General features: G+C 41.1%; 2 protein-coding genes across 3 annotated transcripts in view; one reads left to right on the top strand and one right to left on the bottom strand.

The window, feature by feature from the left end:
* Positions 1 to 927: 927 nt before the first annotated feature.
* Positions 928 to 14486, top strand: part of gfm1 (G elongation factor, mitochondrial 1) — a 16960-nt gene continuing 3401 nt past the window's right edge. The window contains exons 1-14 of the mRNA XM_067366207.1: positions 928 to 1092; positions 1188 to 1340; positions 1467 to 1599; positions 1675 to 1879; positions 5439 to 5555; positions 5647 to 5797; positions 7493 to 7647; positions 7731 to 7815; positions 7896 to 8033; positions 8124 to 8225; positions 8677 to 8733; positions 8809 to 8946; positions 9028 to 9110; positions 14310 to 14472. Of these exons, the coding sequence (XP_067222308.1) occupies positions 1024 to 1092; positions 1188 to 1340; positions 1467 to 1599; positions 1675 to 1879; positions 5439 to 5555; positions 5647 to 5797; positions 7493 to 7647; positions 7731 to 7815; positions 7896 to 8033; positions 8124 to 8225; positions 8677 to 8733; positions 8809 to 8946; positions 9028 to 9110; positions 14310 to 14472 (1749 nt within the window). The 5' untranslated portion in view covers positions 928 to 1023. The remainder of the gene's footprint in view (positions 1093 to 1187; positions 1341 to 1466; positions 1600 to 1674; positions 1880 to 5438; positions 5556 to 5646; positions 5798 to 7492; positions 7648 to 7730; positions 7816 to 7895; positions 8034 to 8123; positions 8226 to 8676; positions 8734 to 8808; positions 8947 to 9027; positions 9111 to 14309; positions 14473 to 14486) is intronic.
* Positions 9195 to 14486, bottom strand: part of lxn (latexin) — an 11405-nt gene continuing 6113 nt past the window's right edge. For both annotated transcript variants that reach the window (XM_067366211.1, XM_067366210.1), the window contains 6 exons: positions 13277 to 13432; positions 13124 to 13186; positions 11394 to 11571; positions 11186 to 11322; positions 10890 to 10952; positions 9195 to 10803 (listed from right to left, as the gene is read on the bottom strand). In XM_067366211.1, the coding sequence (XP_067222312.1) occupies positions 10687 to 10803; positions 10890 to 10952; positions 11186 to 11322; positions 11394 to 11571; positions 13124 to 13186; positions 13277 to 13414 (696 nt within the window). In that variant the 5' untranslated portion in view covers positions 13415 to 13432 and the 3' untranslated portion in view covers positions 9195 to 10686. The remainder of the gene's footprint in view (positions 10804 to 10889; positions 10953 to 11185; positions 11323 to 11393; positions 11572 to 13123; positions 13187 to 13276; positions 13433 to 14486) is intronic.

The raw sequence follows: 14486 nt of genomic DNA, 5'->3' as shown, positions 1-14486 counted from the left end.
TTTTTTTCTTCTTCTGATTGGCTACATTAAAACACGTTTTGATTATTGATCTGTAATAATGACACTTACTGAAAATGTCATTTCATCAGTGGTCACTTCTACCCATACAGTGCACAAATTAGTCCCTCCTAGTGATGAGAAAAGTAGCAGCTATCACGTGATGACGCTCTGTCAATTTATCACACACTGAGGAGTTAAATTAATTAAGGAAAAAATAATTATTTAATATTTAATAAAGAATTATTGAGTACTGTATCTGACCGATTCTGACCTGTTTCATAATAAAAAGTAAATATAGTACAGAAATATGCTATATAATAAAGTGAAACAAATAAATAGTACAGAAATTACAATAAAATGTACTTAAAACAGCAGGTTTTTGTTCAGTTCGTATAAGGCAAATCATTTAAAATACTGTTTTGTCTAGTACTGAAAGAAGCGAAGCTTTTCCAAACTTTGAATCAATTGAACCAATTTCTTCACAAAATGATTCAGTGTTTCGAAGCCGCTGGTGACCCCTGCTGGTCAGAACAGTGTAACTGCAGCGAAAACTCCGACCAAAAACAGCCTTTACAAACACTCAAATGATTTATTAAAGGTGTAATATGTTACATTAAATTAACAATTACCGTTTATTATGAAGTGTCTTTATAATATGTGTAATTTTATTTAATTGTAGGCCTTTTTCGAGCTGGTTAATCAGACTTTTAACTACAACTCTTTGTATTCAACAAATGAATACAAACGTATGGTCAGAGATCAGGTTTTAAAAAAAAAATCATATGGTTCATGGTTTCACAGAGACATTTTATGTTTACGCTCCGAATCACTGAATCAAAAACAAATGATTCAGAAAGGTTTCGAAGCTTCACGAAGCGCGTTTCGGAATCTAGTTATGTCCCTCTTGGCTCGCCGTAGATCAGGAAACTGTCTCACAAGTAGCCGGTCGGCGTGACTTTGAGCTCGTGTGTGACACCAGAGTAAACACACACACACACACTCACACATCTACAGTAACTCAAGATGCGTCTTCTGAGAGCAGCGTCAGCTCTAACTCACCTGCACAAGCCCGGACTCACCTCTGTAACACAGGTGTGTGTTTTCACTTATCCAGCCTTATGCAACTGTGTTCTGTGTGTCTGAAGACTGTGTGTGTGTGTGTGTGTGTGTGTGTGTGTGTGTCTCAGGTGCTGATCAGCTGCTGTCGCTCGTGCTCCAATGGATTCACCCCGAACGAGCGGATCCGGAACATCGGCATCTCCGCGCACATCGACTCCGGGAAGACCACCCTGACCGAGAGAGTGCTGTACTACACCGGCCGGATCGCGGAGATGCACGAGGTGAGCGACTGGAGCTGACAGACCTCCACTGAGAGGGTCAATGTTGTGTTAATGTCACACGAGCGGGACTCGAACCCCGGTCGCCTACATGGGTGACTAATGCGCAGCTGTGTTGTGTGCTGTCAGGTGAGAGGGAAGGATGGAGTGGGAGCGATCATGGACTCAATGGAGCTGGAGAGACAGAGAGGAATCACCATCCAGTCAGCTGCCACATACACCATGTGGAGGAACCACAACATCAACATCATCGACACGCCAGGTAACACACGTCCGTCACATGATCGATCAGTGCGCTGATGTTCTGATCATAAGAGCTGAGCTGTGTGTCGGTCAGGTCACGTGGACTTCACCATCGAGGTGGAGCGGTCCCTGCGCGTGCTGGACGGGGCGGTGCTGGTGCTGTGTGCGGTCGGGGGGGTGCAGTGTCAGACCATGACCGTCAACCGGCAGATGAAGCGCTACAGCGTGCCCTTCCTCACCTTCATCAACAAGCTGGACCGCGCCGGGGCCAATCCCGGCCGAGCGCTGCAGCAGCTCAGGTGAGTCCGGCGCAGAGGTCAAAGGTCGTGAGCTTCCCCTGTCATGTAGGACGGTGTTTACTGAGAGAGTTCAGCCAGAAATGAACATTATGTCATCGTTTACTCCGTCCAAACCCCTATAGACTCTAATTGAGCACAAATGGAGATATTCCTGAGATTTCTGTCCCTTTCAGAAGATCTGTTCACTCTAAAACTTTAATTTAGGCTTTTATTCTCATATGGATATTGATCACAGCGCACACACAGAGCTCATCAGACATGCATCTGTGTTTCAAAGATGAACAAAAGTCTCTAGAGACGGCCCAGAGGATCACCAAGAGTCAGATACGGTCAATCATCATCCTATTAATACATTTGATTCAGCAATCAAACTGATGGATATATATGCTGTACACACACAAACACACACATCAGGCTTTAAAAAACTAACTTGATTTATGTGAACTTAAAACACAAACTCATAATAAATATCATATTTACTTGTCTAAAGGGAAATATACTAAATTTAATAAAGTTATCAAACAGTTTGCTCTGTGTAAATGATAAATTAAATATGATTAATCCTTATTAAAGCTACAGTTTATCTTTGATAAACATTAGTGACAGACATGGCAGAAACTGGTTTATTAGGCTGCTGTCACTTTAAGAGCTGCCGAACATGATCTGACGCGCATCTCACTTTCTCACAACACTTTAAGTTCATTTTAGACGTTATTTAACTAATTTAATACCGCTTTTATGAGGATACTCCACAGAACGGGAATTTGTCATAATTCTGTGTTATTGTTTGTTCATCCGTGAAAGAGTACTCTATACTGGCGCACGTCTTGATGTGTGTCACATGACACGACGTTCACAGACAGCGTGTTCTCGTTTGTCTTGTGGCGCTTAATGGTTTGTGATCCTATAATGTAACACTAGCCAAATTATGAAGGAAAAATGGATGCTGCATTAATTGCGTTGAATATTTTTAATGCGTTAAACAAAACAAAAAAATTGCATGCGTTAACGCGCTAATTTTGACACCACTTATATATATAATATTAGTGCTGTCAATCAATTAAAAAACTAATTAATCACTCATTTTTCTGTAACTAATTGCAACTAACTTTAAAGTTTAATATATTTTTATATTGTAATAATTTCACATGTAATCTCCAAGTTAAAGCAGAAACAACATAAATGCAGTATATTTTAAATACTTGATTTAACATGTTGGGAATATACAAAAATTGAATAAGATATTGAACACCACACAGACTTCACTGCTTAAATGATAAATTAAATATAGATTTATCCCAATTTCAGCTTCAAAAGTGATTCAGTCAAGAGCAGTGAGTGATTTTCTCTGTCTTTTGTTCTTTAATGTTAATCAATGACAGACTGTAGCAGGTTTATTAGGCTGCTGTCACTTTAAGAGCTGATGCACATGATGTGGATCTGCATCCTATTTACTCTTTACGTTCATTTAGGCTTTATTTAACTCATTTAAGGCTGGCATTTTGACATTGTTTTGCGTGTTTTTGTCCGTTCAAGCGTAAAAGAGAACATAGTCAGCGTGCTGTGTGTGTGTGTGTGTGTGTGTGTGTGTGTGTCTCATTTCAATAGTTTAAAGGGATAGTTCTTCCAACAATGAAAATTATCCCATGATTTATTCACCCTTAAGGCATCCTAGGTGTATATGACGATCTTCTTTCAGACAAACACAATCTGAGTTATATCCAAGGTTTATAATGCTTGTGAATGTTAGCCCAAATTCTGAAGACAAAAAAGCACATCCATCCATTAAAAAAAATAATCCATAATTCCATATGACTCTGGGGGGTTAATAAAAGCCTTCTAAAGTGAATTGATTTTGTGTAAGAAAAGTATCCTTATTTAAAGCTTCCGTCATGTATACGCATTTGACGTACATCCAAAAAGCGTTAACTTCCGTGACGTAGTACACAATGACATGACGTACCATGCGTTGCACATCATGGCTTAGTGTAGAAAGCATAACAAACGCATTGATTCGCTTCAGAAGGCTTAAGGGTGAGTAAATCATGGAATAATTTTAATTTTGTGTGAACTATCCCTTTAAAAGAGCTTGAATGAATGATAGTGTGATCGTATAATGTAACTCTCGCTGAAGTATGATGGGAAAAAAGGATTCTTCATTAATTGTGTTAAATATTTTAAAGCATTAAACTGAGAAAAATAATGGACTATACGCACAGAGCGTTCTTTAGAGCTTCCGCATTAATATAATCCAGCTGGAAAACGTCCGGTGAGATGTCATTTGCTGGTGTGTTGAGCATCAGTAGTGTAATACTTAGTTTATAATCAGAATATAGTCACTTAAATAGTGTGGCATAGCATTAATTTAGTTATTCAAACGCAAGACAGCATAAAAAATAAATAAATAAAGATGTACCTCAGTGTTCCTCCTCGGCTAAATTCAATTCGACCATCAGTTTTCACACTTTTATGTGAAAAAAAGCTTAAACAATTAAATATTTATTGTGCACTTTAGTTAGATTAATTGAATAAATTGTATGCTGAAATCATTGATCTTGTGCTGCACTGACTGACAGCTGCTGTGATTACAAAGGGAGAGCACGGTGCTCGCTTTCTGTGTCATTCACAATAAAAGTTATTGTTTTTCATGAGATTTAAGTATTTCATACTTCACATTGACAAAATGTATTTTAAACCTAGTTATTTTATAATGTTTAATATTTAGTCAAAAACGAAGTGAAAAACGTTTAGAGGAAATGGCTGATATCTGCGCAAATAAATGCAACTTTGCCGCCACCTGGTGGTTAAAATGCTAATTACTGTCTTTTTATTTTTAGAAAAGTGTTTTCTATCAAATGTTACATTTCCTATATTTTTAAACGTTCGGTTTTACAATGGGGACAATCTCAGAAGGATGAACAAGTAATGTTTGTGGTCATCACATTAAAAATGACATTTGAAGTGCTGGGGAATAATGTGTGTGTGTGTCTAATTACAGATACGGCGTTTTTAAACGCTCCCAATAGCTTCGTCTTTATTGCAATCAATCAAACTGGTTTATTGGCAAATTAGGTAAATGTGATAACTACATTAAAATATAAATAAACCATTAAAAAGTCAACCATAGATGGTTTTGTGTCGATGTACAACGACTACAGAATGAACAGCTAACAGTTCACCGGAAGTGCTCGAGCTGGCTTAACCACAAACAGGAAGTAACCCGTGCATATAGTCCATTACATGCAATAATGTGTTAATTTCAACAGCCCTCTTATGTGTGTATGTAGTTCAGTCAATAAACTCTAGAGGGCGTAGGCTGATGGTCTTTTACATGAAATCTGCAAGCAGTTACATCATTACCTCATGGCTCAAGCTGATTGGCTTCTGCTGATCCTGCAGCCAATGAGATTGCTTGCTCAACATTTAAATGTTCCTCTGAACCCCTCCACCTCCCCAGCTCCACCTGCCCAGATCTGCTGCAGGATTTATGTGTGTCTGTTTATACAGCAGCAGATCTACTCTGAATAGACCAATATAATGTTGTTGTTTTATCTGACAGGACTAAACTGAATCATAATGCAGCGTTTGTCAACATTCCCATCGGGCTGGAAGGGAATCTGCAAGGCATCATTGATCTGATTGAGGAGCGCAGCATCTTCTTTGAAGGCCCTTTCGGGTAGAGCATGAGTTTGGTGCTTTATAGCTTGAGACGTGCTGCCGGTCACACCGTTTCTCCTCATCCGTGTCTCTCTCGTTTCACTCTGAAGTCAGATTATCCGCTATGACGAGATCCCGGCGGAGATGCGTGCCGAGGCGGCCGACCGCAGACAGGAGCTGGTGGAGTGTGTCGCTAACGCCGACGAGGCGCTCGGAGAGATGTTTCTGGAGGAGAAAGTTCCCACGGTGGACGACCTCAAGGTCTGTCAGATGCTGTTCAATACACTCTGCTCTCTTCAAACCCGTTTGCGTCCTACAGAAGTGTGTGGTTACGCTTTATTAGGGGCCGAGCTCTGGAGGTGGATATGAACCTACTGTATCTTTTGACCTTCTTCTTCTTCTTCTGTTCTTGTGTCTATGGCAGCCCATAGAACTGTATGTTAAAAAGTTGTGGAATTTGGCACACAGATAGAGGTCTGTCCCAACATTAACCACACCGATTTTGGAGTTTAACTCAATTCCTCTAGCGCCACCAACTGTCAAAAGTTTCACTTACATTTATATGAATAACTTTTGAACTTCAAGGGCTACAAACAAAATTCCCATTTTTGTGACGAAAATTGAGAACACACTTTTTCAAACTCCTTCTAGGCTGTTGCTCTGATTTTCACGAAAATTTTACCCAATCATCTTCATACCATGCCGACACATAGTTATGGAATTCATGTTGATTCGTCAAACTGTTTTCGAAATAACTCAAATGAATTCTATGTAACGTTTGTAAAAATGGATGTACGGCTGTTTCTCTGCAGTGCTTTATCGTATTCAGACCAAACTTGGTACGTGTCAGCACAATCATGACCTGAGGTTACATGCTGTGTTTCGGTGCAGCACCACCTACTGGTCTGGAGATACAAAAAATAGCTATTTTTGCTTATAACTTCTGAACAGTTTGTCCTAAAATCATAATTTGTGTCGTTAGTTTCGGGGCGTCATGTATTTTATGAATGCATTAGCGTATTGTTACGAAACTCTGTATGGGTTATCAGCATGATTCCCTGAAGAAGCCAAAGTTTCGGACCAGCACCATCTAGTGGAGAGAAAAAATGTGGTTGGTTGATTTATTTTCACACCTCCTTAGACCTCTGAATCCTTGCCGAGTCCAACTATACCAAACATGCTAGGTTTCCGCTTATGGATCGTGCAACGTGGTGATTTAGCATTAAAACAACTTTTACCAACTTCTTCCGATAGAAATAGTCCAATTGGGACAAAACCATTGTAGGAAATTCGAAAACATATTTCTATATGGCCAAAATATTGATAGTAAGTGGCAAAAAAACCAAAACAACATCGTCCATGGGTCATTTTTTTATGTTCTCATAAATATAAATGTTTATAACTCTAAAACGAAGTGAGATATTTTCACCAAATTTGAGTCCGATCACCTTCAGACCATGTCAGCAAAAAGTTATGGATTTAGTGTCAATAGACAAAACTGTTGTACGTAAAGTGCAGCAACAAATCTGAGGCATGATGCCAGAACGCCTCTGAAGCTGTATCTCTTTGCTCTATCGACACCAAACCAAAGCATGTTTCGTCGTCATCTTACTCTGACCTCACCACATCAGTTTGATCACAGCGACACCTAGTGGTTCAACCTTTCAATCATATTTCTAATGACTGGATTTATGATTTTTCAATTTAAATGTCGTTACTTGCTCGTTACTTGCATGTTGGCATGGCTTATCGTGCTCTTTGTGCTTGGCCCCATAATTCCTGCTTGCAGCTATATGTTAGATGTGTCCTCGATCCAGTGTAATTAACAGGTAACGTGTGGGTTCAGGGTTAGCTGTAATTAGCTTGTAATTGTGCATAATTTGCTGTTATTAAGTATGTTTAACGTGTAATTAAACGCGCTCTGTGACCGCGTGTCTGTGTGCTTCATGTCTTCAGGCTGCAGTGCGCAGGGCGACGGTCAGGCGGGTGTTCACTCCTGTGCTGGTGGGCAGCGCCCTGAAGAACAAAGGCGTTCAGCCGCTGCTGGACGCTACGCTGGACTATCTGCCCAACCCCACTGAAGTCCAGAACTACGCCATCCTCAACCAGGAGTGAGTCCTCGGGTTCGACCGAACAGCACTTCACTCAATACAGTGCCGGAAAGAGTGTGCTTACTTTAAAGTGTGCTTTTCAGGGAGGCTCAAGGAGGCGCGAAGATTCTGATGGATCCAACGAGAGACGACACACAGCCCTTCGTCGGCCTGGCCTTCAAACTCGAGGTGAATTCTGATGCCCGTTTCGATCAGTCGTGTGTTGGAGTTGATGTCGTAGCCGTGTTTAATCTGTGGCGTGTCTGCAGGCGGGGCGTTTCGGTCAGCTGACGTACGTGCGGGTGTATCAGGGCTGCTTGAGGAAGACCGAATACATCTATAACACCCGCACCGGTAAGAGGGTGAGAGTTCAGAGACTCGTGCGGCTCCACGCCGACCAGATGGAGGTGAGGACGTGTTTCTCTCTTCTGTCAGTGAGGCAGATTGCTCTTCCGATGACGAGTGTAAGTCGTGTTTGTGTTTCCTGTGGTGTTCAGGACGTCGAGATGGTGTATGCTGGAGACATCTGTGCCCTGTTTGGCATCGACTGTGCCAGTGGAGATACATTCACCGCCCGCACTAACGCCAACATCTCCATGGTATGTGATGACCGATTCAAATATAAATGAAGAACGTATTCGAAAAGTGACACTAGTGACTTATGTGTATTCAGTAGGCCTGTTAATGAATTTTGATGCAGTGTCCTCACGTGGATCGTGACTCGGGAAGCTATTATTGTTATGCATGAATTATATGTCATTTTTATATATACTAGTGTATGCGTACAGCTGAACACACCGCCTTTCAAAGCGTTCTCCATATATAACATTAAATAAGGCGTTTGCCTTTAAAATGAACTGTAATTTATATCCAGTGATCAAAGCTGAATTTTCAGCATTACTCCAGTCTTCAGTGTCACATGATCCTTCAGAAATCATTCTGATATGATGATTTTCTGCTCAAGAAACATTTATGATTATTATCAGTGTTGAAATCAGTTGTGCTGCTTCACATCTGTGTATTAATCTTCATAATCATGTGTATTTGCAGGAGTCTATTCACGTTCCCGAGCCGGTGATCTCGATGGCCATACGGCCCTCTAACAAGGTACCAGAATCACTGCAGCGCTCGCTCTCGCTGCGTCACTGATCACAGAGTAACCCGTCCTCTTCTGTCCTCCAGAACGACACCGACAAGTTCTCGAAGGGCATCAATCGCTTCACCAGAGAGGATCCCACGTTCAGAGTTCATTTTGACACAGAGAGTAAAGAGACCATCATCTCCGGCATGGGAGAGCTGCATCTGGAGATCTACTCGCAGGTACGGCCGACAACACTTCATACGCATCATGTGACCTGGGTGTGAAAACATGACGTAGAAACATGTGTGTGTGTGTCACAGAGGATGGAGAGGGAGTATAACTGTCCGTGTGTGATGGGGAAACCGAAAGTGGCTTTCAGAGAGACTGTGACCAGCGCTGTGCCGTAAGTCCTGCAGTTACACACATGAAGAAACACATTCATATCTGTCACAACACTGCAGATCTGATCCTGAACAGAGTCCTTATCATTAACTACACCCAAAACCATGGCCACTTTATTACAGTGCGTTTGTTACACGGTACATAGTTAGTGTAGTGATGACTGTAAACACTCAGTGCTCAACACTTCAGTGTGTGCATTTCAGCAGCATCTAGAGGTGAGGTTGTGAACTGCGCTCACCCCTCCCTTTCGAAGCACATAGAGAGCTACGGTGGCTGAAACAGGACAAACATGACGTCGTCTGAGACAGCAGAGAGTAGCCAGTCAAGCTATGAGGTTTCGTTACAGTTTGTCCGTTTAGGGCTGCTGTAGAAACATGCCGGCGCAAAATGGCGACTTAACATGTAAGGAGACCCGCGGTGTGTGTAGATAGAAATGACTCGTTCTGAGGTTATAAAAACATAACAGTTCTTTATATAAGGTCTTTATACACCTACATCATGCATTTCTGTCAATAGATCCTCCTGTATATCACACACTGCACCTTTAAATGTGAAATTACAGTGTAATACAGACACCTTAAAATAGTTGAACCAAAATCATTATTTGAAATAAACATTAACTGAAATGAAATAATTTTTTTAAAAATTAACTAATTTAAGCTAGTTGTCAAGACATTTCTCATTTTTGTTTAAGTTGAAGTACTAAACTAAACTAAATCATAAAAGAAAACTAATAAAATTAACAAACAGCAAAAAGTTATAAAACTTTGAACAGAAAATATAAAATCTAATTCAAAATAATAGTGTATATTATTAGCTATATGTTTCCATCCACCTATTTTTATGTGCATTTTGGGATATCGCAAAAAAAAAAATGTGCATAAGAACTATACAGTGTGTGTGTATATATATATATATATATATATATATATGCGTTCAGATGCTGGTGTTTGGGAACACAATTGTGTGAGATGCTTCTATGACGGAAACTCATTTACTGAATAAATCCCTCGATGCTCAACGAGGTTGTGATTGGATAACTGCACAAACCAGTGGACCAATCCCATCACAGCATCTCAGATGTTGTTTTGGTGGTTCTGAAAGTCAAAGTCTGTCATCAGAATGATTTGGTTTAATTCACATGATTGTGTTCCCAAACACCAGCCGAATGCAAGATCACATGACGGTGTTTATTTAGTTTCGTCTGACGCTCTGAGACAAACTCATTTATGATGGAGGAAAAAGAGACTCTTCCATTTTTATTACTGATATTTTTGCACCAAGTGATGACTTTGTTTTCTGGAACACATGGGATAGAAACGCTGCTTTATTCACAAATGTTTTATGCGATTTTCCAATTTTTGTGCACAAGTTAAATTGGCAAATTTGGATGGAAACACAGCTAATGATCAAAAAACACTGATGTTAAAATAAAATCCATGTGTTCAATGTGGTGAACAGTGAGGAACAGCAGTGAGGTCAGAATCAAGAGTTTGATTAATGAACTGAAGTCAGCTGTATTCTCTCTGTTTATTAGTACTGATGCGTGATCAGACAGTGTGTGTGTGTGTGTGGGCTCAGTTTGCCGATGGTGGTTTGGTAGCGTGAGGGCATTTGGGCTGCCACTCCGTCTCCAGCACTCTGACACCCCCATCAGGAGACCAGGATGATAGCAGCTTCCAGTGAATGATCTCCTACAGAGCAGATGATGCACACTATTAACACACACTCTTCCGTCTGAGACGTCGGTTTGCTTTATCGCTCAGTGATTTGAGTTTACCTGGGAGACGAAGTCATGCAGAAGAACGTGATACTTCAGCATCAGCTGCTTCTCGCTCGTCTCCTAAAAGAGATGACATTATTCTTCAGCCTCGTATTCATGCGCTTCATAACCATGGGTCAGTCATTTAAATCACTTAAGTTTGGACACATCTGCACACTCGTTATCATCACTATTATCCATTCTACATTCCATTAAACTATATTAATGTTCGCCCAGTGAACGAATGTCCAGCAGAAGCCTGTAGATGTAGAGATGATGACCCGTGTTCGGTGTGTCCTGACCCCTGCACTGACCTGCTGGCTGACGTTGGCCACCTGAGCCATGTTGTACTCCGTGTTCTCACTGGACTCTCTCAGCATGATGAAGGACGCCGCCACACGAGCCAAATGCCAGAACGGCTTCATGTCTTGACTGATGTTACCGCAGCTGTCTGTGAACGCAGTGAGAGTGCTTTAGCCTCATGTGATGTAGGTGTGTTCCCACTGTTAGTGTTGGTCTCACCTGGTATATCATGCGCAGAGACGGCGCTGTCGGGTGAGATGTGCTTCTGGTAGAACGCTTCCTCCTCCGGCGAGCTGCTGATCTGCTGCAGACCCTCACAGCGCAGCTGGACTTCAGGAGGACTGTGCTTCTCCGTCCTGGGGAACAACACGTCCGCCGAGCAGCGCAGCACTGAGCCCTGACACACGACACACACATCAGAGCTCGATACTACACATGTGCCGATATTCAGAAATACGATAATGAGTATGCATGATGTTGTTATCGTGGGCACTTCAAAATACCGTAAATAATTTATTACCAATTATTAAAATTTTTATAATGCATATAAGAATATTTTCCATATAAATGCACAACACCGCTGCATTCTGCGTCAAAGGGACACGCGCTCAGATGTAATCAAGCCCAACGAGAAGCACATGACTGAACCAGTGAAGGAGACGCGCTGAATGAAAGTGCACGTTCACTCTCTGACAGCAGAGGGCGCTGATGGAGCAGCAGAAATGCAGCGGTTACCCCGGAAACCCCATAAACAAAACCTGCGCTAGTGAAGTTTTAAAATGTCATTTTTTTTGTAATCTCAATGTTGTTCATCACAGCAATAAATATTTAAAGACTAAATAGGATATTTATTTTCAAACTTAAACATTTTTATATTTTAATCTGGACTACAACATGCCCTAATGATTAGAAATGTTCTGATTATTTGTTATTGTTCAGTAAAACTTTGAGACATACGGCTTCATTAGTTAACATGTTAATTCATTATTACCAAACTGACAATGAAAAATACTTTGCAAGCACTAAGCATTAATTATTCTTAGTTAATGTTAATTTCTTAGTTACTGTTTAATAACATAACTAAAATCAAAAGAACAATCTTAGTTAATGCATTAAACAATGAGATCTTATTGTAAAGTGTTTCCTGTTGTTCTTTATAGTCTAATTCTTTTGCACTTTAATCTGTTTGAAAACTTTACTTTAAATATTTCTGTATTGTATTATTGTATTTAAACATTCAGTTATTTGTATTACAAAAACCGTTCTTAAACCTGTTATACTATGACACTTTTTTTTTTTTGCAACTTATTTCAGTATCGTGATAATACCGTATACCGTGATAAAAGCTTCAGCAATTAATCGCAACATGAAAATTTGATACCGTCACGTCTACTCTTCACTCATTAGAGCAGAACTCCACGAACTGAACTGAGATCAGAGAGAGCACGCGTAATGTGCCGAGCGGTGATTGAAAACCTCGCCTCAAAACCTTCTGTCCACAAAGCTGACGTGTTAGAAGCCAACAGTGGGAACGTGAGCATTAGAGAAAATGTGCTTATTACGTTTAAACATGTTTATTGGCAGTCCGTACTGTTACTCCCTTAGGTTGCGCAAAGGAAAAAGATGGAGTTTGATGTGAATAATCTTTAAATGCCTTAACTGATAGTAGTTCATTCACACTGATGGATGTGAAGACATTGCTCTCATTTCTTGTGCTGGTAAATGTATATTTGGAAACAGAATTAAAGAATAATCTGATCAAATCATTGTCATCTATAACAGATCCACTCTTCTCTAAGAATGAGACTACTTCACTTGAGGATGTTTATTCTTTGATTTATGATCAAAACACCTCCTTTGTTATGAGAACCACTCCCCTGGTTTGGCAAGAGTGAGTCAGACTGATTTACACCTCATTTATAATGGATATGAACAGAAGTGAAGCATACCGAACTGCCGTAGTCCGTCACAGAGAAATCCAGGCTGTACTTCCTCCCTCCCGTTCCCACGTCCTGTCAACACAAGGGTCAGCAGTCCTTTATCAAACACGTTCATGAAGTCTGAGATCTTCAGGCATGATCTGAAGTGAACAAGAGCCTCACCTCCGCCGTGGCCTTGTGAACCTGCTGCAGTCCGAACACTCTGAAGGGCGAGCCGTGACGGGTGTTCAGGTGATGCAGGGCCACCTGAGCCGCCCGCCGCGCCGGGAAGTGTGTGGGCACCAGATCTCCTGTGGCCATTTCCACTGCTGCTGGAGTCTGAGAGAGTCAGAGACAAACACAGGACTGAGTCTAAGGGTGTGAGGCTCACTGCTCTGGACTTTGAGCCTCTCTGTCTCTGACAGTTGTGCAACACACTGTGAAGAGCATGTGATCTCTGTCAAAACGAGGAGATGAAGAAATGTTCAGTTGAAAGACAAAAGCAGGAATGTAGAAGCTGTTAGTAAGAGTTTCTGCGATGAGGTCCTGCACTTCCTGTGTTTGTGCAGTGGCCCCGCCCTCTCTTAAAGAGACACTGCACATGAAGTGTTTACAGTATTGAAGCACTGAGGGCTGGATCATAAAGATCTGTAGTGGCTTTCTTCTCTTTTCAATCTCAGGAACCATTATTGAAGCCAAACAGTGTAGCTAAGTACCTTCATAATGTTTGTTTGAAGATGTAAAATACACTTACATTTAGTGGTTTGTGTGTGTGTGTAAATGTTTTTTTTACATAAACAAAAAAACAGTTTATATACACCACTGAAACATTTTAAAGTATATAAACATCTCTCAAATGTTGATGTTATCACAATATTGTTGGTTAAGAATATGAAGCGTATTGTGAATATTTGATTATGAATATGTCTCAGGAAGATGTGAAACAGTATTCGCACACTGTGAGACGTGGCGTTCTGGGCCCGTGTGTGTTTCTGCGCACACAAAACTTATCACACAGCGCTCGAGTACCAAACTGAGGGACATGGGTACTTTTGCATCCATGTGCACTTGAATATTTAAATTGGCGAGGTTTATAAATGCGCGAATGATCAACTTCTGTGAAGATACAGCACTGGCCTGAGAGTGTTTCTGGCCCCGGGCCATCTTTATTGTCGAGCCCTGTATATTCCAGCACTGACGCAGGCGTGTGTTGCAGGTTTGACTTCACACATAAGAAGCAGTCTGGAGGATCAGGGCAGTACGGTAAAGTGGTTGGAGTCCTGGAGCCGCTGGACCCCGAGAACTACACCAAACTGGAGTTCAGCGACGAGACCATCGGGACTAACATCCCCAAACAGTTCGTGCCCGCTGTGGAGAAGGTGAGGCACCCGCA

The sequence above is a fragment of the Chanodichthys erythropterus genome, chromosome 17, assembly GCF_024489055.1.
Source record: "Chanodichthys erythropterus isolate Z2021 chromosome 17, ASM2448905v1, whole genome shotgun sequence".
NCBI classification, from domain to species: domain Eukaryota; kingdom Metazoa; phylum Chordata; class Actinopteri; order Cypriniformes; family Xenocyprididae; genus Chanodichthys; species Chanodichthys erythropterus.
This window is presented reverse-complemented; position numbering and strand designations above follow the sequence as displayed.